The 23373-nt window shown below is 41.0% G+C and overlaps 1 protein-coding gene across 3 annotated transcripts in view; it reads right to left on the reverse strand.

Annotated features, from left to right (window-relative positions):
• map4k5 (mitogen-activated protein kinase kinase kinase kinase 5) overlaps positions 1 to 23373 on the reverse strand; it is a 92461-nt gene that overhangs the window by 40489 nt on the left and 28599 nt on the right. For all 3 annotated transcript variants that reach the window (XM_012968103.3, XM_012968104.3, NM_001142049.1), the window contains exons 2-4: positions 22591 to 22648; positions 4619 to 4709; positions 1540 to 1604 (exon numbers count right to left, since the gene is read on the reverse strand). In XM_012968103.3, coding sequence (XP_012823557.1) covers positions 1540 to 1604; positions 4619 to 4709; positions 22591 to 22648 — 214 coding nt within the window. The remainder of the gene's footprint in view (positions 1 to 1539; positions 1605 to 4618; positions 4710 to 22590; positions 22649 to 23373) is intronic.

Here is a 23373-nt window from a genome sequence, read left to right on the forward strand (position 1 = left end):
ATTTGATGAACTCAAGAACACAAGACTCCACAGTTCATGAGATTTTTGCTAATGTTCCACAGAGCGAGTAAGTCGCCCTCGGTAGATCTCTGCTACTGCTCCGACTACCCACTCCGAAATGCCTTTCCACCAGCAACAATAGGAGTCGCTGGTGGAAAAGTCTATGCTTCCCTTCAGCTTTCCGAATTAGAAGGAAGTTGCCTGCAGGAGGAAACATTGCGTGACTTAGAAAAGCCGAAGCAATGTGTAGGCCTTTATAGTCACCTGTGGTAGCAGAGAGATACCATGGGCAACTAAATCACTCCGTGGGACATTAGCCTAAAGGTAACTCAAACATTAAGTGACATCCATACAGAAGGTGGAGGAGGATGCAGCCTCCTTGCTTAATACACAAAACTGATTAGCTCAGGGGATGGCTTAATAGCAACAATCCACTTTTTTTGGCTAATACAAACTTAACTGAAGTCAGATGGTAATGAGTTTGAAGAACATTAAGTAGAGTATACTAAATATCCTATCACACTGAGCTATAGAACAGAAGGGCTTAATCATACAATTATGATTACAATTGCAGCCATTGGTTGCAGTAAAGACGGTTTGTACCCTCCACTAACGTTCGGGGCTGAATTGTCAGATATGGAGATAGAAACAATAGGAATTCTACCCCATCTGACAATTCAGCCCTAAACACATGCCTTTGTGGATGCCTTCGACAGCACCCAATCAAAATCTTTTATCATAACATCGCTTTGTCAATCCATCATACACACACTGAATATCGTATGAAACGTAATATCGGTGTGTGTATGGCCAGCTTTAGTTAGTAGAAGCTACCTACATTGATAAAATAAGCTTTCTGGCCCCTGTCCAGAAACAACAACAGAGAATGCTCCTGTTACATATTCATGAAACCAGCTGTAAACAATTGGCTCTTTAAAAAAAAAAAAAAAAAATTCCAAACATACAAAATAAAAAAATGCAGACTGTAAATCTCCTTCACGAGTTAGAAACAGACAAGGAGCCACCAATTCTCAATAAAGAGAAAACTAGTCTCAGTTTAGGTGGTATGTGAAAGGTTGAGGTTTAATGAAACCTGCTGGTTTCCAGATCCTTAAATCTGAATGTGGGAATAAAAATAAAATATTTTGGATTTGGAATGAGATAGATCTGAGCATCTTTCAAGTCCCATCTTTAGAGAAAGAGAGACTTAAAAACAGAATAGCTTTAAACTATTACATAGTTATGTTTAAGAGTAAATAAAGCATTCAGATGGATTATACCAGCTATAAATTCTGGTAAAATAAAAATATAAAATTAATCTGCAGACATGACAACCCTTAGTAACCTCTACAACTACTGATCTCAGAACAGTGAGGGAATAATATGCTGTGATTACTATTATGCCAGAGTAAATTACTTTAGTCACTAGAATTTTGTTGTACAGTGACTGACAGAAAAAGTTGTCTGTGACCTCCCAAGAATGTTTTTCACATCATTTATCACTATGTAGAGCAACATGAACATGAACTATTGAGATACCATGATATATGTCTTGGAGTGAGCCGCCGCCACAGTACTCCATACAGATCCATAGTTTTTCACGTCTAGAACAGAAAAACAAAAGAAAATAGTTGAGTAATCAGTCACATTTACAGCATTAAAAGGAGAAGGAAAGTCAAAACCTATTAAGCACACTATTAAATAGTACTACTATTGCTGTGTAAAAACGCTATATTCCTGGCTTGCCTAATGAAAGATTTAGAGAGATACACATACTAGAACCTACATACTTGTTTCAGTGAACGGCGCCGCCATCTTGTCCAGTGTGTCTGTATGGGCTGAAAAGCACAAGCCAGCCCCCCCTCCGCTCCCCGCTCCTGCCACAAAGCCTCCGCCATTTCCCGCTCTTGCCACAAACCCCCCCAAGCTCCCCGCTCCTGCCACAAACCCTCCGCCACTCGCCGCACCTGCCCCCCACCTGCTTGTCACAGAGTTCTCAGACGCTGCGTCGCCATGGCAACCGGACACTCCTGCTGTGTGCGCATGCGCCGCCTGCAGTAACAAGTTGCCAAGTCTTAAAGGAGCGATGCATTATGGTAATCTTCTCTACACTGCTCAGCGTTTTTTTTTTCCGGTTTGGCTTCTGATCTTCTGAACGGGTGAAGTATGGGGAGACTTAAGGGCACTATTGAGACAACTGAAGGTATGCCTGCAGCTTGGGATTAACTCTTTACTAGCCTTTCCTTCTCCTTTAAGTACAGATAAATAAAATAAGCACATTCTTTGAGGAAGACCTTTGACGTTACCAGAACTTTCAATGCCAAACAGTTTTTGACCATTTTATGCTCTTTAGGGGCCTTTCCTTGAAATGATACATTGTTTTTTTCAGGACAACCTAAGTTTTCATATTTTCATACCAATATTATATATATATATATATACAGGTCCTTTTCAAAAAATTAGCATATTGTGATAAAGTTCATTATTTTCTGTAATGTACTGATAAACATTAGACTTTCATATATTTTAGATTCATTACACACAACTGAAGTAGTTCAAGCCTTTTCTTGTTTTAATATTGATGATTGTGGCATACAGCTCATGAAAACCCAAAATTCCTATCTCAAAAAATTAGCATATTTCATCCGACCAATAAAAGAAAAGTGTTTTTAATACAAAAAAAGCCAACCTTCAAATAATTATGTTCAGTTATGCACTCAATACTTGGTCGGGAATCCTTTTGCAGAAATGACTGCTTCAATGTGGCGTGGCATGGAGGCAATCAGCCTGTGGCACTGCTCAGGTGTTATGGAGGCCCAGGATGCTTCAATAGCGGCCTTAAGCTCATCCAGAGTGTTGGGTCTTGTGTCTCTCAACTTTCTCTTCACAATATCCCACAGATTCTCTATGGGGTTCAGGTCAGGAGAGTTGGCAGGCCAATTGAGCACAGTAATACCATGGTCAGTAAACCATTTACCAGTGGTTTTGGCACTGTGAGCAGGTGCCAGGTTGTGCTGAAAAATGAAATCTTCATCTCCATAAAGCTTTTCAGCAGATGGAAGCATGAAGTGCTCCAAAATCTCCTGATAGCTAGCTGCATTGACCCTGCCCTTGATAAAACACAGTGGACCAACACCAGCAGCTGACATGGCACCCCAGACCATCACTGACTGTGGGTACTTGACACTGGACTTCAGGCATTTTGGTATTTCCCTCTCCCCAGTCTTCCTCCAGACTCTGGCACCTTGATTTCCGAATGACATACTTTGGACCACTGAGCAACAGTCCAGTGCTGCTTCTCTGTAGCCCAGGTCAGGCGCTTCTGCCGCTGTTTCTGGTTCAAAAGTGGCTTGACCTGGGGAATGCAGCACCTGTAGCCCATTTCCTGCACGCGCCTGTACACGGTGGCTCTGGATGTTTCTACTCCAGACTCAGTCCACTGCTTCCGCAGGTCCCCCAAGGTCAGGAATCGGTCCTTCTCCACAATCTTCCTCAGGACCCAGTCACCTCTTCTCGTTGTGCAGCGTTTTCTGCCACACTTTTTCCTTCCCACAGACTTCCCACTGAGGTGCCTTGATACAGCACTCTGGGAACAGCCTATTTGTTCAGAAATTTCTTTCTGTGTCTTACCCTCTTGCTTGAGGGTGTCAATGATGGCCTTCTGGACAGCAGTCAGGTTGGCAGTCTTACCCATGATTGCGGTTTTGAGTAATGAACCAGGCTGGGAGTTTCTAAAAGCCTCAGGAATCTTTTTAAGGTTTTTAGAGTTAATTAGTTGATTCAGATGATTAGGTTAATAGCTTGTTTAGAGAACCTTTTCATGATATGCTAATTTTTTGAGATAGGAATTTTGGGTTTTCATGAGCTGTATGCCACAATCATCAATATTAAAACAAGAAAAGGCTTGGACTACTTCAGTTGTGTGTAATGAATCTAAAATATATGAAAGTCTAATGTTTATCAGTACATTACAGAAAATAATGAACTTTATCACAATATGCTAATTTTTTGAAAAGGACCTATATATATATATATATATATATATATATATATATATATATATATATATTATATATTATATATTATATTATAGTTTTAGAGAGATTTCTCACTTGTATAGGACAAAAACTCCCAGCAGTACATTACCAAATTTCCAAAGCACTGCTTCAGAAAGGCTGCATATGCTTTAGATTTCAAGGCCAAAAATTCCAGTAGGAATTACAGTAGGTTTGCTGGAAATAACAGATTGTGACATATCCAGAATAGATAAAACTGCCTGTCTACTCCAAACTACCAAGTTGCAATGCTTTTGTACAGTTATCGGATTTTGTAAAAATTTGTTACATTTTGAAAATCACTCCATCTAGAGCATCTTACATCTTTTTACACCAAATAGCAAAGCTTCCCTAAAGTTAGTGGTTTTAATGGCATTTCTGAAAATCGCCTAAAAATGCTGTAATTTGCCGCATTTATCTCACACAATTTTTAACATGCAAAGGCAAACAGAGGTCTGCTGAACATTTTTATGTTCAAAATACATAGATATACCAAAGTCAGATGAAATTATATGATGACTATAAAAATATATTACAATGGCAAACTTAGTTGTGAAACTTACGAAAGATAGCTGCCAAAATAAGCCACAATGTTGGCATGCTTACACTCCTTTACCATAAAAATTTCTTGCTGGATCAGGGAGAAATCATCACCTTAAAAATAAAAAAAACAAAAACAGCAGTCAATTGAAGAGGACTAAACCAACTGAGATTAAAACACAAATATGAAAGCAGTTGCTAGAAAAAAAAAAATGAAATGTAAATTAGTGGTACAAATCAGAAAAGAAAAAAGGTCATTACTACAACCACAATTTATCATGGTCAACCACAGGAATGGGCTTTTTAAAAGCCCTGAAAACTAACATTTTATCTTAAAATCCCAGAAACTTGTCAGTGCTATAAATACTTCAGATCTCACTGAAACTAGCCCTTTCAGATTTATTTTTTTTTTACAACTATTATTCTCTTTTAGATTAAAGGAGAACTATACCACCGGGCTCTAAAAAACCCCCTTAACTATCATTGCCTAGACCCCCCCCCCCTCACCTCTCCCTTGCCGCAAAGTTTTTAAGTTTACACTCCCTATCGCTAACCACTACCTAAAAGTGCAGAGAAGCGCAGCACGTAACCTGTATCTTCACCGCCAACACAGACCCTGTTTTAGCTAGTGGTTAGCGATATGGACAGAGTGTAAACTTAAAAACTATGCAATAAGGGAGAGGTGACAGGGGTCTAGGCAATGATAGTTAAGGGGGCTTTTTGCACCCAGGGGTATACTTCTCCTTTAAAATACAATACAGGTATGGGATCCCTTATCCGGAAACCTGTTATCCAGAAAGTTCTAAATTATAGAAAGCCCATCACCCATAGACTCTATTGTAAGCAAATAATTCTAATTTTTAAAAATTATTTCCTTTTTCTCTGTAATAATAAAACAGTACCTTGTATTTGATCACAACTAAGATATAATGAATCCTTATTGGAGGCAAAACAAGCCTATTGGGTTTATTTAAATGTTTAAATGATTTTTAGCAGACTTAAGGTATGGAGATCCAAATTACGGAAAGATCCCTTATCCGGAAAACCCCAGGTCCCGAGCATTCTGGATAACAGGTCCCATACATGTACTCTGAGCAGAATGCCTCCATAAACAACTTAGGGAGATAGCACAAACAGCATTTTCATCACTTTTCAATTACTCGTATCACTGATCAAAAGAGTGCAGCTTGCACCCAAGAAAAAAAAATACAGTTTTAGTGAAAAATAATGTAATAAATTAAAAAAAGCAGTCCTTTAAAAAAAAAAAACAAAAAAAAATGTGCAGATGTATGCACGTACTGCAGTCTATAAAGAAAAGTTTGGACTGGGATTTTATTCTGATGCCTGCCTGACCTTTGGAAAATATTCCCGTTTGCATCTTCCAAAAACTGTGTTTGACATGAAAACTAGGAACATCTCCCAGGCCCTGGAATGTCTGAAAAAAGCAATGCTGTGGTTAAGTCACATGTTTCCTATTATCTGCACTGACAGCTACTGCTTGGGATGCACGGCAGTCTTAGAAAGACAGCGTTTGATTGGCACTGTTTATTTTATTTATTTATTTATTTTTTAAAGATTTTATTATGCAAGTTTTATTATTCAAACAGGTAAACAATAGAAAAACAAAAGACAAGAAAAGAGGAGTGAGGCCAGGGTAACAATTAGGGTGAAGACACATGGGGTGATTAGACCGTGACTTTTAATTAAGCCAGTCACGGCGACTTTTCTCACAGAGTACAATGGCCGTCAATGGGAATAAACACTTGCGCATTTTCGTCACGTAGATTAGTCGCACCGAATAATCGCCCAGTGTGTCTTTGCCCTTATGGATGTACAGGATTCCATATTCAATGACTTTATAGGTCCAGCCACGTGCCATTTGGCATTGAATTTCTCTAGGCACCCTCTTCAGTCAGTTTCTGACTAGGAAGGGAATCATCCACCAATTTTCGGCAAAGTTGTAGTGGAGGAGGATCTAAAGCAATCCAATCCAATGCATTAGAATGGATTTCTTAGCATAGTAAAGCAACTGTAGATAGCACAGTCTAGAATAAGATCAGAGTTGCAGGTGTCCAGTCTGTCTATCAAAGTTCTGGAGAGCGCATATATGGGAAGGTATGCTTCTCATTAAGAATCTCTGTATCACCGGGCAGGAACAGAAAACATGTCCCCAGTGCAGAAGTGATGTTAGCACTCTGTTTCATTAGTCGGACACATTTTCATAGATTTTGCCCAGGTGGTAGGGGGTCAAGTACACCCCTTACCATATTTCTGAAACCAGTTTGAGGGCATCAGACCACATCTCGTTGTCCAGCGCGGACAGGAAATTGCAGGAAATTCGATATTGAAGGTATGTTGTAACTGCAAGAATCTGAAAAGCATGTCAGGAGGGGGGTGCACCTCTTGTCGCAGTAAGACATAGATTTTACATTCACCACCAGTAACAACGTCCCCTAGTGTTTTAATACCTAGCTGTGCCCATCTGGCAATGTCTGAGAAAGAATGAAAGTCTGCGAGTTGTTTGTTACCCCAGAGTGGGGCCCAGGGAGACCAAGCTTCAGAAGGGCCATGGACCAACTTCTGGATTTCTGGAAGACCCCTACTGTAACCATGGCAGGTGTAGTGGCATAGTAAGAGAAGATTCCTCGGTAGGGACGTTTAGACAGGGCCTCAAACCATCCTTCTGTAGCAGCCTCTAGGAACAACCCTGGATTATTAATCTTAGGGACCATCCACCAATGTGCAAATACTAACTGGGCAGCCAGAAAGTAAAGTTTGAGATTTGGTAAAGCTAGGCCTCCTCCAGAGCCACCATTCAGAAAGCTATTATTTTTTTTTTGTTGCACAGCTCTATTCTTGTCCTGTAGATATTGTTCATGTGCAATAATTGGTTTCATTCCACTCCAAACATAAACAATGTAATCATACAGACTTAAACACTGGCAATTTGTCTTTAGTCTTTTTTTTGGTTCCCTGTTTTACAGAGAATAAGAAAAACCACTTCCTTCCAGTCTGTTTCAAGGCTGTTATAGGAAGGCACTTTTCAGAGCCATCGGTCAGTGAAACCTGCTTTAACAAACACTTGCTTTGAAACAATACATTTAAACTAAAATATCAGCTTTTAGTGTGACCACATCACACCTGCATGCATGCCAACTGCAATAGGCACTAGCATTTTTAGATATTTAGAGTTACAGTTTTTGTACCACTGTCTTTATTAAATGTTTTATTATTGTAATTAGTTTTTTTTTCTTCTCTATGCTTTCAGATATCAAAAATTACAATTCTAATATATCAAAGCACTTTAGAAACAGCATTTTCATTACCAGCCAAAAATAACATAAGATCAAAACAACAGAAGTACTCTCTATCCTAAATGAAACACAGATCTGAATATATAGAGCTAAAGAGTAATATATAGAGCTAAAGAGTAATATTACAGTTCACTTGTGCCAGGAGAAAATGTTTCCATTTTGCAATTCCATCCTAGTTCAACATCTGATTGGGGCATGTTCAGATTGTTGTTGGCCTAGAGCAGCAGTGAGCTGTGACTGTGGAGCTCTAACCAATGCCTCCCATATGATCCATATGTTCCATTCTTTCACCAGAAGGACAGCCAAACTAATAAGTGCTAGTGGGTATTGTCAACTCAAACCCTCTTTATGTTCTTACAGTACTAGTTATAGTCGCAATAAAAAGCAGTATTTTTTATGTATTGGTAAGTAATACAAATTCAAATAAGAACGTAACAAATTAAAATGTGCCCAGATAAATATTGGTACTTTATATTAGATAAAATCTTGAGCACTATATATCACATGCCACAAATGTTAACCTTGTTGCTCTCATATCAACTCAGGTCATGGCTTGTTATAGCATGTTCTATTGTTGGTACTTGGTTTGTCTTTGCTTACTGTACTATTCGCCACTAATCAACTTCAAAATATAATGGCAACAATAAAGTTAAAGCATGCTAATTACATAGGAATAACTACCTCCCAGAATGACCTCCACAAATGTTGGTCCCATCTGTTTTAGGATCTTGTTCTGGTTAAGTTCATGACTTCCTATACGTGGCATAAGTTCACCAGATAATCAGTACTGACAAACTGCTATCCATTCACATCACACTAGGGGCTTGCTTAGTAAGCAATAGTTGAGCAATTGCATTCCCAATTCCTTTCCACACACCTACATAAGGCTAGATTAATAAGGCATTTGCCTTAAAAATAAATGTTAAGTTTCCCCAATGTGAAGTTACATCATTAGGGTCCTACAGATTAACCAGGATAAACAACTGTGTAGTTGGTCTTTGTTTTGGGGTTTTTTTAAACCTATTGCATCATGATCTTCCTCTAACCTGTAGGATAAGAATAGTAAGATTGGTTATGTCAGGTTAATTTAGTATCTCACAATTAACACTGTTGTACCGTATATTTTCTGGACTAATGAGTGAGCTGCAACTTTCTCCATCAAAACTATCCTCTCATCTTAGCTCTCATACAACTGTGGTAACTTGATGCTCTGCTATAATGGGAGCAAGAATATCAATTAACCACTGCTTCTTGTCTCACTAGAGGAAACAGCACAAAAAAACAAAGCCACAAAACACTTCCCTACATAGAACAAAGTATGACTTTGTCAGTGTGCAGTTAAAGGTCCCCATACACGGGCCGATAGAAGCTGCCGATATCGGTCCCTTGGACCGACTCGGCAGCTTATTGGCCCGTGTAGGGGCAGAAACGATCGGACTGGCCGACCGATATCTGGCCTGAAATTGGCCAGATATCGGTCGGCCAGGTTAGAAAATCCCGTCGGATCGGGGACCGCATCGGCTCGTTGATGCGGTCCCCAAACCGACTGCCCCATTGCCACTTGCAGAATTCGATCATTTGGCCCCAGGGCCAAACGATCAAATTCACCGACATGCCTCCCCGATATCGCCACCCGTAGGTGGGGATATCGGGTGAAGATCCGTTCGCTTGGCGACATCGCCAAGTGAGCGATCTGCCGTGTATAGCCACCTAAAGTCTCTTGTTTTCAGGACAAAAATAAGACAATAAGATTTACAATACCAGATTAAAAATTGAGTACTGCACAATATAATTGTTGATTAGAAGATTCTGGCTCAATTAAACATGAACTCAATTAACCTTATTTGCCATTTTACTATAGGACAAGGCCGGTTTAATTTTGATAAATGCAAGGTTATGCACATTGGTAGAAATAAAATGAATGCGAGTTATACACTAAAGGTCCCCATACACTGGCAGATCCACTCGCTTGGCCAAGCGAGCGGATCTTCTCCTGATATCCCCCACCTACGGGTGGGCGATATCTGTAGAATCCAGGGTAATTCGATCGTTTGGCCCTGGGGCAAATTATAATGACGGGCATAGGCAAAGTCGCTCTGGGGACCGCATCAACGAGCCGATGCGGTCCCTGATCCGACGATTTTCTAACCTGCCCGACCGAGATCTGGGCGATTTCAGGCCAGATATCGGTCGGGCAGGCCCGTCGGGAGTGCCCATACACGGGCGGAATAGCTGGCAAATCGGTCCAAGGGACCCATAAAAACTAATCCCGTAGGATCACAACTGTGTGCAAGCTTGAAGGGTCTAGAAACCCCATGATTGGTCTTACCAAGCTTAATATTATGTATATGTTCGTTGATCCTAGTCCCTACGGCTCTAATAGTCCTCCCAACATATAACGGTTTGCAAGGACATACTAACAAATAGAGCACGTAAATAGAGCGACAATTAATGAACCCCCTCGCAATAGGTAACCCATAAATACTGAAATATTTTGGTGCTACAAATGAACACGGGCTGCTTTTTTTTCCCCACACTTATATGTCCCCTTGTGATCCTACGGATTAGTTTTTATGGGACTTGAACAAATCTCCCCCAATATTAGTTCATCAGACTACGGCAATGGGGGACTTTCTGGATTTTTAAATTGAATACGCTTTTTCCTTGTGGACTTAATGTTGACATTGATCTAGCTGCCTTTTAAATCAATACTCCTTTTCAACTCATCCTTTTTAATGTTTCTGGATTTTTTTTTTAAAGATTTATTCCCTTTTATAGCTGTTCTGGGTACAGCATACAAGTAATATATGAAAGGTTTACTGTACAGATAGCAGAGGTGATTATATGTATGTAATAAATTGGCGTTACTAATAAATATATATATATTATATATAGAAAAGGGAAAACATTTTTAGGATATTTTTCTGCAAAATTATTGCAGGAAGTGCGGGCGTCACTAGTTTGTCTCTAACTATAAGTTGGAGTGCCTTCATACAGTCAGTTGCTCCTGAGGAAGTGTGTCGTTCACACCTGAACCGCGTTGAGCCATTTTATGCGATTGTTTTATCTCTACATACTTTAAGTAGCCTGTATTGTGCAGGGTCAAGTTATTTAATAAACGTTATTATGCTATTCTTTGCTTTTTTCCCGATTTTAACTTCTGAGGTATTGAAACGGATTGGGCAGATTCTCCAATCAATTTATATCATCAATTCTATTTTTGGCACAATATTAATGCTGTCTGGTGAGCATTTTTCTTTTATATATGCGCTTGTTGAGGCCAACTCAAAGGAAGCGTTTTTGAGGAAGCAGCAATCAAGATTCACACATTCTTCCACTTAGGACTTTAGCGCCGAGTTTTTGTGTTTTGTCTTTTTTTTTTTGCTATGTAGCAAACCAGTATTTTAAATTTTTCAATTCTATTGCACAGTTTTAATATTCTTTTTGCTGCTTTTTTTTTTTTTTTAAATATCATACTAAAACTGTAACTATGATCTTTACTCCAAAGTGCAATGTGCATTTTTCAATGAATATATCAGTGTACCAAATAAAACAATTGCCATACAAAAACCTGTATTTAAGTATTATTCTGAAGCTTAACTATTATATATATTTATGCTCTAAAAAAGTGCTATTGTGCAAAAGTGCAAAAAAGGGGACACTTAATTTACTCATTTACAATAATTTAAGAATCCTACAGCTTGAGAAATAAAACTATTACTTAATCAAGCTGACCAGGGACAGATACTTCGATACCGCCTGCCAGATGGCAGAAGGTTAAAAAAAAAAAAAGAAGATATGTGCCTCCAAAGATGCCCCCAGCAGCTCCCCGTATTCTATTCTGCAGATTTACTGCACATGCTCTGTGCTGCTTTCAGTTACGGAGCTTAGAGACCATCTCAAAATATACTGTATATATAGAATATAAATGTAAAAGGCTGGTTAGTAATTCATTCAGATTCACATTACATGACAGATCTGAAACTAGGACAACTGCATCAGAATTGTATAATTAGCCTTAGCTAATTGGCACGGCGATTGGGAATTGTCATATCACAGCCCCACCTCCTTCCCGACCCCATGACATCCATGTACAGCATGTTTAAAGGAGACATATCATATAAAAATTAAGAATATACCAGTGAATTACACTTCTCTAAATATAGAAGGATTGAGCTTAAAAAGTTGTATTTTGAACTGATTAAATTCTCCTACTAGTCCCGCCCATCTGTTCCACTTCCTGCTGGCTGAATTCTCTGGATGTGCAGGGGACCCGGTGGCTTTCAGTACACTATATTGTAGGATAGGAAGCAATCAACAGCTTGGCTGACCTGATAGGGAACTGAAGCCTATCTTTGCTTGTGTGACTGCAAGGCTGTGATTGGCTATCACCCTCCTCCTGTGCTTCTGGCAGGGACTATTAGGACACGCCCACTCTTCATTTGAAACAGGGACAGAGAACTGATAGGATCTATAGGGAGCTGCACTAAAGGGGCCATTTTTACAGATAGGATTAATTTTTAGCCATAAGTGAAACCAGCAACATATATTATTCATAAATGCCTACAAAATTGTTTTTTTTTTTTTCCATTTATCCAATGTCTCCTTTAACCTATTTCAGCCATAACTGCATATTTATGCAATATAGGTTTACCAGATCACCTAAAAATTCAGGAACACTCCTATATAATCCAGTCAGGAGGGTTTAACTCATGAAAAAAAAAAAAAAAAATAGGTACCAATTCTTTTCTATTTCGCTGGGGGAGTGCCATCTCCCCAACGTCTGTGCACCAGATGGGATCGCTATTAAAAGAGGCCTGTGTGCTTGTGTAAATCTTTACTTTAACTCATGCAAAGTAATTTAAATGAAATCACTGCAGCCCTGCAACATGCATTCATGTTCAGTGCGTTCTGTCCCCAGTGCTCCGCATGTGTGATCCCTAGGGGGTGGAGGGGGCGTGAATGAGGGCAGCTTTGAGACACTTTTGCAAGAAATCCGGCACTGACTGTACCAAAGGAGTGGTTGGGATATTGAATGTGCAATTCCTGAGATGAAAACTATAGATAGGATCAATTTAAAGAAATCATCCCAGCTCAATAAGATATAACACAAACTGCAACCTAAATTTGCAACAGAACATGTACGAACAAGTTTATTTTTTCCAAATACAAATCTAAATCACTATTAAGAAGTACAGTTATTGATGTACTTGGCCATTACACAAGTCCTTGTGCCTCACATCTTTCAGACACTAGAGGTAAATAAGCATACAGCTGGCGATGAGGGAAATTATTATTTATGCGTACGGCCCTACCTGTCAGTGCAGGACGACTGGGGTTAAGTTCTCCTCTCTGGAGACAGGACAAACTCTAATGAATGAATGAAGCTCCTCCTCTTCCTGTGTCTCCCTCTCTGATCAGTTTTTAGTTTGTCCTGCTCGGAGATAGGACGCAAATTCAACCTCCTCACAAAAAAACAGTAAGGATTCCAAAACAAGAAGCTAACCACATCCAGAATAGAAAACCATATCCTAGGTGAGCCCTCTTAGAAAGTGTGCTCCCTAATATGCTACTTCATACCGGAACATGGGTAACGATACCAGCATGGTACCTACCTAGACGCGAGCCCCCATGGCGGTGTGTGCTCCGTTGTAACCCAAACCAGGCTAAGTCCTGTTCAGTGTGAGCCCCTATCAGGTGAGTTGCTCCACTGCCAGCCACAGCGCCTCTGTCAGTAAGACAGCACTAGCAGCGTGAGCCCCCCCTCCTCCCACCCTCCTTCCTGCTGGGCGCGTTGCTCCGCTGCGCTGCATACTCTGCTCACTTGGCATACTCTGCCTACCTGGAAGTTCCCCTCGTGAGCCCCCCTTTGGCGCGCTCCGAGCCAGGCTACCGGCCGCTTCCCTGGTCCCCGGCCTTTTGAACAAGGCACTCACTTCTTCCTGGCGCGTCTCTACCTTCGGCGCAGGAAGGTGACGTCATCGGACCGCGCGACTCACTTCGCGCGCTCTACCTGTGGGGAACGCAGTAACTCTTCAGGCAGCAGGCAAGAGTTTTATTTTTCATACAAACAAGGGGAAAAGGCCCCCTGTCCATATAACAGACTGCAAACTCAACAAGTTAATCAACTAAGCAGCATAATGGCTTCCAAAGAGCTGCTAGAACTTATAGAGGATCTATCCTCTCAGAAAGGAGCAGATAATTTAGGGGAAAAGGCCCCTTCTAAGCATAAGCCGGCCAAAGCCCCTAAAAAGAGACTTAGGAAGAGAGATGCTTCCCCCCCTAATTTACCAAAAATGACAAGGCTGCAGCAATCTATTGAGTCTGACACAGACACAGCCATGGCTCACTCACTCACCACTACTGCATTAATTCATGCCACACAGGACTCTCCTAGTCCCCATCAAAATTCTCCAGGCCCATCTAGTCCTGCTACTAGCCCTCGGCCTGAGCCACATGCTATCCCACCTAATCAAGAAACTGCACCAGTAAAAGATTTTTCTCAATTTATAGATTGGCTGCAAAATCATATAAACACCTCAGTACAGCAGGCAGTGTCTGCTCAAACTCAATCCAAACAGCACAGGCCTAAGGTACAACCAAGTACTAGTGCCCAGACCGCATCAACCACTTTATCTTCCCAATCCGATTCATTATCTGACTCAGAGTCTAGCGGAACTGCCTCTTCGCAATACAGTGACTCCCAATCAGATGAGGAATCGACTACCAAACAACCAGACAATATCAAAGCCATTTTAAGACACCTGTACGACACACTCGAGATCAAACAAGTCAACCCACCTCTTTCAAAAATAGACAAAGTGTTGGGCAATGCCCCAAAAAAATCCAGATCTTTCCCCACTAGCAAATCCATTATACAATCAATTACAGAAGAATGGTCAGACCCAGATAAACGCAACTCCATTTCCAAAAAACTAATGTGCAAATTTCCAGTAGCAGACGAACTGGCTCAAGTCTGGGACAAATCACCTAAAGTAGATTCTGCCATTGTACGCCTCTCTAGGAATACCACACTTCCATCAGAGGACGCGGGTTCCTTCCGGGACCCCATGGATAGAAAAATAGAATCAGCACTAAAAAGAGACTTCCTACACTCAACAGCAATACTCCGACCAGCCTCGGCAGCTCTTAGCGTCGCCCGCACCGCCCAATTCTGGTGCCAGGAATTAAAACGATCTCAAGACTCCGCAGAGCTAGACAAATTAGGACTGGCTTTCTCTTTCCTAGGCGAAGCATCCCTAGAAATGGCAAAACTGGCAACCAAAGCATCAGCAGCGGCAATCGCAGCCAGGAGAGCCTTGTGGCTCCGTCAATGGTCAGGAGACACCGCCTCCAAGAACAGACTAGTATCCCTAAAATTTGAGGGCACCCAACTATTCGGGCCAGAACTGAAAAAGATTATTTCAGATGTGACCGGGGGAAAAGGCTCTTTTCTACCTCAAACCAAAAAGAATAGAAGGGAAACACATAAACGGAACTATCATCACCGTTCCTGGAACCAATCCTACAACAGACAAACCAATAGAGGTAAACAGAACTCCAACCAGTTCAACTCAAGACGACAGAAAACTTGGCAACCTTTCTCCAAAACTACCAGGAAAGGTGGACCACCTAAACCACAGGATTCCTGACTAACGACCCACCAACCGAGTCCAGCGGTAGGGGGCAGAATCAGTCAATTTACCACAGCCTGGCAGAAGTCCATAAAAGACCCCTGGGTTCTCAGAATCATATCAGAAGGACTAAAAATTTTCTTCAACAAATACCCTCCGATCACAAGAGTAGTCCCATCCAAGTTACCCACAGACGCCGCAAAGGCATCAGCAACACTACTCATTCTACAGGATCTCTTGTTAAAAAACGTCATCACTCCAGTACCCAAGGAGGAATACTTCCAAGGATTCTATTCGAATCTCTTTTTGGTACCAAAAAAGGACGGGGGATATCGCCCAGTACTCAACCTTCATCCACTCAACAAATTCGTCAAATACCAGAGATTCAAAATGGAAACCATTCGATCCATAACAGCGGCACTACCAGAGGCAGCCTACATGACGAAGGTAGATCTCAAAGATGCATACCTGCACATACCCATTCATTCGGACCACCAGAAATTCCTCAGATTCTACCTAAATCAGACACACTACCAATTCCAAGCCATGCCATTCGGTCTGACCTCAGCACCCAGAATCTTTACCAAAGTTCTGGGAGCCCTAGTGGCAGAAATCCGGTCTCAGGGGGTACACATCTACCCCTATCTAGACGACATTCTCATCTATGCGGACTCGGTAACCAAATCAGTGAGAGACACCGAACTATGCATCCAACAACTGACATCACACGGCTGGCTAATAAACCACCAAAAGAGCATTCTGATTCCACAACAGGTCATGCCCTTCCTAGGAATGATAGTGGACACGGTACAACAACAAATCTTCCTACCACAGGAAAAGATATTAAAAATTCAATCACTTTCCAATCAGATTCAACAGCGACCGGCCACGGCATTCCAGATACTACAACTACTAGGACTGATGGCCGCATCCTTAGATGCAGTACCCTTCGCGAGGTACCACATGAGACCATTACAGAGGGAATTTCTAAGGCTATGGAACAAAGACCACAAGGACCTGTCGCAACAAATTCCCCTTTCCAAGCAGGTTCGCATCAGCCTTCAATGGTGGTCCCTGCAATCCAACCTAGCACGGGGCAAACCGTGGCGCCTATCGGACCCGGAAGTGATCTCTACAGACGCGAGCCTGAAAGGCTGGGGAGCAGCCTGGAAACACCTAACGTGTCAGGGACTCTGGTCCTCACAGGAGCAGAAGCTACACATAAATGTACTGGAAATTCGGGCCATCCACAGAGCGATCACCCATTGGTCAGCAGCCCTACAGAGCTCTCATATCAGAATACAGACAGACAACAGCACAGCAGTGGCTTATCTCAACAAGCAAGGCGGTACACGAAGCACTGCAGCCATGAGGGAGATCTCCCACATCATCCAATGGGCAGAAACCAGAGCTATTCACATCTCAGCCATATACATACCAGGCCTATTGAACTGGCAGGCAGATTACCTGAGCCGCAATACCATAGACCCAGGAGAATGGCATCTCCAGACAGAGGTATTTCAGAACCTAACAAGCAGGTGGGGCACCCCATCAGTGGACGTCATGGCATCCAGACTGAATGCACAACTACCACGCTTCTTCTCCAGGATCAGGGACCCAAAGGCAGAAGCTGTCGACGCCTTGGCTACTCCCTGGTCATTTCCAATGGCATATGCATTTCCACCGATACCGATGATTCAGAGACTTCTCAACAAAGTCCGCCAGGAAAGAGTCCTCACAATCCTGATAGCACCAAGATGGCCAAATCGAACCTGGTTTGCAGACATAATGACAATGTCAGTGGATCACATCTCACTACCGATGTCACCAGACCTACTCACACAAGGTCCAGCTTGGTTCCCAGATCTCCACAAACTACATTTGACGGCATTTCTCTTGAATCCGACATTTGGAAACAGAAAGGGTTCCACCCGTCAGTGATCACAACTCTCCTAGCGGCCAGGAGACCTTCAACAAACAGAGCATACTATAGAGTATGGCGAACATTCCTATCATGGTGTTCCTCCAACAACCTTAATTGGAATACTTGCACATCTCCACACATTCTCCATTTCCTTCAAAACGGATTTGACATGAACCTCAGCATCACGTCTCTTAAGGTTCAAACTTCGGCTCTAGCAGCCCTCTGTCACAAACAGTGGGCATTGATGCCAGAAGTCAGGCTCTTCTTCCAGGCATTACAGCGGATCAAACCCCCAATTAGGGACCCGACTCCATCTTGGGATCTAAACTTGGTCCTAGCCTACTTACAACACAAGCCATTTGAACCATTAGAATCCGCGAACCTTAAAGACCTCACACTAAAGACAGTATTTCTGATGGCAATAGCTTCCGCTAGACGGGTTTCAGAACTCGCAGCTCTCTCTAGCAAATTCCCTTGGCTAAAATTCCATCAAGATAAAGCGGTACTCCGTACCAACCCATCATTTATTCCCAAAATGGCAACTACCTTCCACCTAAACCAGGAAATAGTTATTCCAGTACTTAAAAACAACGAGGATACTACAGCAAACAGTCTGGACCCAGTCCGAACCCTGAAAGAATATATCCTCAGAACCAAAAGTATAAGACAATCAGACTCTCTATTCCTGCTCTTCCGAGGACCAAAAGCCGGGCTTCCAGCCTCAAAACGTTCAATAGCCAGATGGCTAGTACTACTCATATCAGAGGCTTACAACAAGGCGGGGAGACCTACCCCTATGACAATAAGAGCACACGCAACCAGGAAAGTCAGTACCTCCTGGGCGCTTCATCACGAAGCATCCCTAGAGACTATCTGTCAGGCGGCCACATGGTCGTCTCCGCACACTTTTACAAAATTCTACAAATTTGATGTATTCAACGCTGCACCTGCGGAATTTGGTAGGAAGGTACTAAAATCTGCAGAGGCACCTACCTGACTTCCCACCCTTCATTAGGACGGCTTTGGGACATCCCCAGTCGTCCTGCACTGACAGGTAGGGCCGTACGCATAAAAGGAGATTTTCTTACCTGATAAATCCCTTTTGATCACCCAATCCCCAGAAAGATCTGAGGCAAATTCTTCATCTGGAAAGTGTCAGTGGGAAGTTACAGGCAGCCAGGATAAGACTCATCTGACTGTATGCACCAATTAATCACCATGGAAAAGTTACCAGTTTGACACTAGCTTTTTCCAGACAACATACCCCTGACAGGAAAGACTGCAAAAGACAAAGGCAAAGCGAAACAGTAAGACACATTCAATGGCACTATAAATTGTTTTGGAGGTTAGCTTATTCACCATTAAATAGCATTTTAAATGTTATCCCTCTTCATCCATCCTCCTCAGTTTCAGAGTTTTTTGTCCTGAAGAAGGAGAAGGGAAGGGTCATTTACTGGGAGGGTGCCCCAGTTTTAGGCAGTAATTGTAATCACTATACCCCAAGGCTCCTGTTAGCTGAAAACGGCACCGTATATCAGGTAATAGTGATGTGCAAGTCAAGATTTTCTCGACCTGCACCTGACCCTAACCCGCCTGCCCCAATCCTACCCCTACCCAACCCGACCCGGCTTCCTTCTTTTATCTATAGACCTGCACCTGCCATGCAATGATGTCACAAAAGGGATGGGGCTTCCGGGAACACGCCTATAAATAGAGCAGCCGGAAGAGAGTTGCCGGCAGTATAAGGTTGCGGGTGGGGAGGGCAAGCGGAAGAGCTCAGCCCGAACCCGCAGGTGATGTGTCGAGGTTGGCCCGAACCCGTCTGACCCGTGGGTATCGGGATGGTGTCAAACAACAGGCAACACAGAGAAATCAAATCATAAGACAGGAGAATACAGTAGGTACAGTACAGACAGATGTCAGGACAAGTATCAGAGACAACACCACATCTACAGGTGCAAATTTAAAACAAGATATTTTATTAAAACTGGTTTCAGGAACTGAAGTTAAGGGAAGGATGGGGAATACAACTAAGGCAAAAAAGCAAGAACCTAAACAGGTTCAAAAAGAAGCCAACAAACAAAGTCACAAACAGATAATAGTTCTCTAAGCTCGGGCCCTCTCAAGCACCAGAAAGATTTGAAGCTATATATATGTGACTTCTTCTTGCTTGTGTAAACATGGTGGCATGAGATCAATCAAGAGTTTGATCATACAAGGTGTGCTACACCCTTGTCAAACAAATACATTAGCTAGGTGTATCCTTCCAACTGAATTCCAAATCCATGCAAAGCTAATATTAATTGTTAAAATTACTACTCATTTTGATAGAGGTCCGAAGGTTTACTACACCTTGGAGGCATGTAAGCAACATCTCAAGAAAATGATTGGTAGGACATTCTTCAAAAAAAGTTTATGAATAATCAAAACCAATGACGTCCCTCCAGAACATAATTTCTCAGCCAGATAATCTTAGCATTCTGCACACACCAGGAAGGGAGAGGCAAGTGCATTAAACCAGGAAAAAAATAATTGCAAACTTTTGCAACAGGTTTTTATGTAAAGCCCTAGTCTGAAGGCCTTTGACGCAAAAGCACAAGAGAAAAAAAGGATGCTACTTTAGGTGACAAATAGTAGTATAGTCTCAAACATTATTTTTTTTTTTAATATGCGGTTCTTTAAATGCTTCCTGTCAAGAAAACCACATGCAAGCATGAGACAGAAGATATTAAGATATAACCAAGCAGATGAACCTTTAAAGGGAAAGTAATGCAGCCATGTGTAAGCGGCTTAGCCACACATTTTCCCAGAGAGTCATGGAACTATGCAGGCTACACTGGGAGGGAGGGACCCCACTCATAGTATTCAAGGCAAAACTAAACACATTGCACAGAGGTTTCATTTTGTGTGCACTTTTTCTTACTGCGGTATATACCTTCTCATCTCCTGTCTAAATTGGTAAAATGAAGTCTGCTCTGTAGCTTGGGCTATATATATATGCAATGCACATTGCGCAAAATCACATGTACCTACTAAGCTGGAATTAACTGTAGTGTATGTGTAGGTCACAAAAACCATTCAGTAAAGCTTTGCAAAAAGTTTGATGCTACTTTTCATACACCGTTTAAAGGAACAGAAACACCAAAAATTGAAAATGTTTTAAAGCAAATAAAATGTACTGTTACCCTGGACAGGTAAAAGTTTTTAGTTTGCTTTAGAAACACTACTATAGTTAATATAAATGAGCTCCAGTGTAGTCATGGGGACAACCATTCAAGCTTTAAAAAAGGAGAAAAGGCACAGGTTACATAGCAGATAACAGATAAAACACTATTGTATTCTACAGAGTTTAACTGTTATCTGCTATGTAACCTGTGCCTTTTCTCTTTTTTTATCGCTTCAATGGCTGCCCCCATGGCTACACAGCAGCTTATTTATCTAAACTAAACTATAGTAGTGTTTCTGAAGCAAAGATACCAGTTTTACCAATGCAGGGCAATAGTACATTATATTTTAATTACATTGATGTACTTTTATTTCTTGGTGTTACTGTTCCTTTAACTCCACTTTTTATTCTTCTTTTATACTGCCACCTGATTTCGTCCTTTTGCCTTATAGAAAAACTAAAGCTTAACTAAAGACTTAGGCTAGAAATATACATTATGTTTTGGGCTTCTGTACCAGCCCAAGGCACCCCCAGCCCTTTAACAGGGAAGATCTATGCCCCCAAAGATGCCCCCAGTAGCTCCTCAGCTTCTTTTTTGCCGATTCACTGCACATGCTCTGTGCTGCTGTCACTTACTGAGCTTAGGGACCAACTTACAATATACTGTGTAGATAGGATATAAATGTCACATTATAAAGCTGATCCTGTGCTATTAGCATCAGACTTTAATCATCAGCCTGTTAGGATGAGCTTATATGGCAGACAAACATCATTTTCTTTTCTTGATAATATCCAACGACCCCTAAGCTTAGCTTCTCAACAGCTGCTGAGAGAGCACTGAGCATGTGAGTGTCGCAGACATTTCTAACAGAAGTGTCTAGTATGTCCAGTATGGTCACACCCTATGACAACTTTAAAGGATTGGATCATTGCTAGTATAGACATATTGAACCTTTAGGCTGGTTCAATAAGTTAATTATATAAAATATGGCATGTCTAGCCATATTAATTTTTAGGGTTTAGTTCTCCTTAAAATGAGATACAACAGGTCTGAGGTGTTATAAAAAAAATGATGGAAAATTAGAGTGTGCCTGAAAAACAAACAAACAAAAAAAAAAGACACCACACAAAATACAGTGGTTAATATTTACAATATTTCTGGATAAAAATATATTTACACCTTTCTTAAATTGCCTTTGGGCAGCATTATCAGAAAACATGTGAAGTAAAAGAAACTCATAAACAAAAGGAAAATGCTGTCATGTTTATTGAAAATATATATTTTTGGCTCTAAGCTTACTGTACTGTGCCCAAAACCCAAAATAAAATTTTGCCCAATAAAAGAAAAAATCCTACTTTTCAATACAATTGCTATTCAAAGCAGTATCTGACTGTCCCTTGCTATTCCATTCACTGCTGATTTTCACCCTTGAATTAACGTGGCAGAACCCAGCAACCAATTAACAGGCCTGTACAAAAGTATGCAGAGCACTGTGTTAAATGAAATCTTGGCTGGAGAAGAACTGGCTTATTCTACGTAACGAGGGTTCAATGCTGCTTTAGAACATAAACATATAATAAATCCCATAGTATTTAAAAAAAAAAAAAAAAAAAAAGCCTAACTGTTTTTAAGGGCCTGTTAATATCGGACGTTGTATTCCCGATTAGATTTCTGCTCTGTAAAAATGCACTTCATGCAGGTAACCAGTGCAATGTATAACCCAGTCAAGCAAATATTTATTTTCTGGGACTCTTTAAAAAAATATGATGCCAACTTAAGAGTATAACTTACCAATAAAATAAGTAATGGTGCTATACTGCTAAAGGAAAAGTACAAATAAATTGAAAAGCACTGTCACAGTTAATATACAGTTGTCATGGTTAACAAACCTCATGTAATATTGAAATCAACAAGTCATTTTAACAGTGCGCAAGGGATACAGGTGAAGTAACTAACCTTGTTCCAGTTTAATAATCTTGACAGCAGCCAATTCTCCAGTTTGTAGATTCCTAGCCTAGAAAGAAGAAAATATAGCATTTTGTTACACTGAGATAACAGTTCCTGTTAGCACAGATTATAATACAGGTATGGGATCCCTTATCCGGAAACTCGTTATCCAGAAAGTTCCGAATTATGGAAAGGCCATCCCCCATAGACTCCATTATAAGCAAATAATTCTAATTTTTAAAAATGATTTCCTTTTTCTCTGTAATAATAAAACAGAACCTTGTACTTGATCCCAACTAAGATATAATTAATCCTTATTGGAGGCAGAACAGTCCTATTGGGTTTTTTCAAATGATTTTTAGCAGACTTAAATTGTGGAGATCCATATTATGGAAAGATCCCTTATCCGGAAAATCCCAGGTCCCGAGCATTCTGGATAACAGGTCCCAAACCTGTACTATACTAAATGGCTGACAAGTAAACCAAAGGTAGGGATTCAAGTCCCTCTGCTCTGTCTGTACAGTGCAGTTACATTCAATATCTGAGGTCACTGATGATAAAATGACATTTTCTTTATTACAAGGTAAAAGGTAGAGAAAATGTGCTTAAAAAATATTAGATGAAGAATACAAAATTCCACACAACCATTTGTAAGCCTTTGTAAGCATGCCAGCTTGGTATTGGGCTTCATATGGGGGCTACAAGTGTTTTCTCAAATAAATAGACAGTGTAACACTTTGTTTAGTAAATAAGGTTTGTGACCATACATACTGCCTATTGTTTTATGTAAGG

The sequence above is a fragment of the Xenopus tropicalis genome, chromosome 8, assembly GCF_000004195.4.
Source record: "Xenopus tropicalis strain Nigerian chromosome 8, UCB_Xtro_10.0, whole genome shotgun sequence".
Taxonomy (NCBI): domain Eukaryota; kingdom Metazoa; phylum Chordata; class Amphibia; order Anura; family Pipidae; genus Xenopus; species Xenopus tropicalis.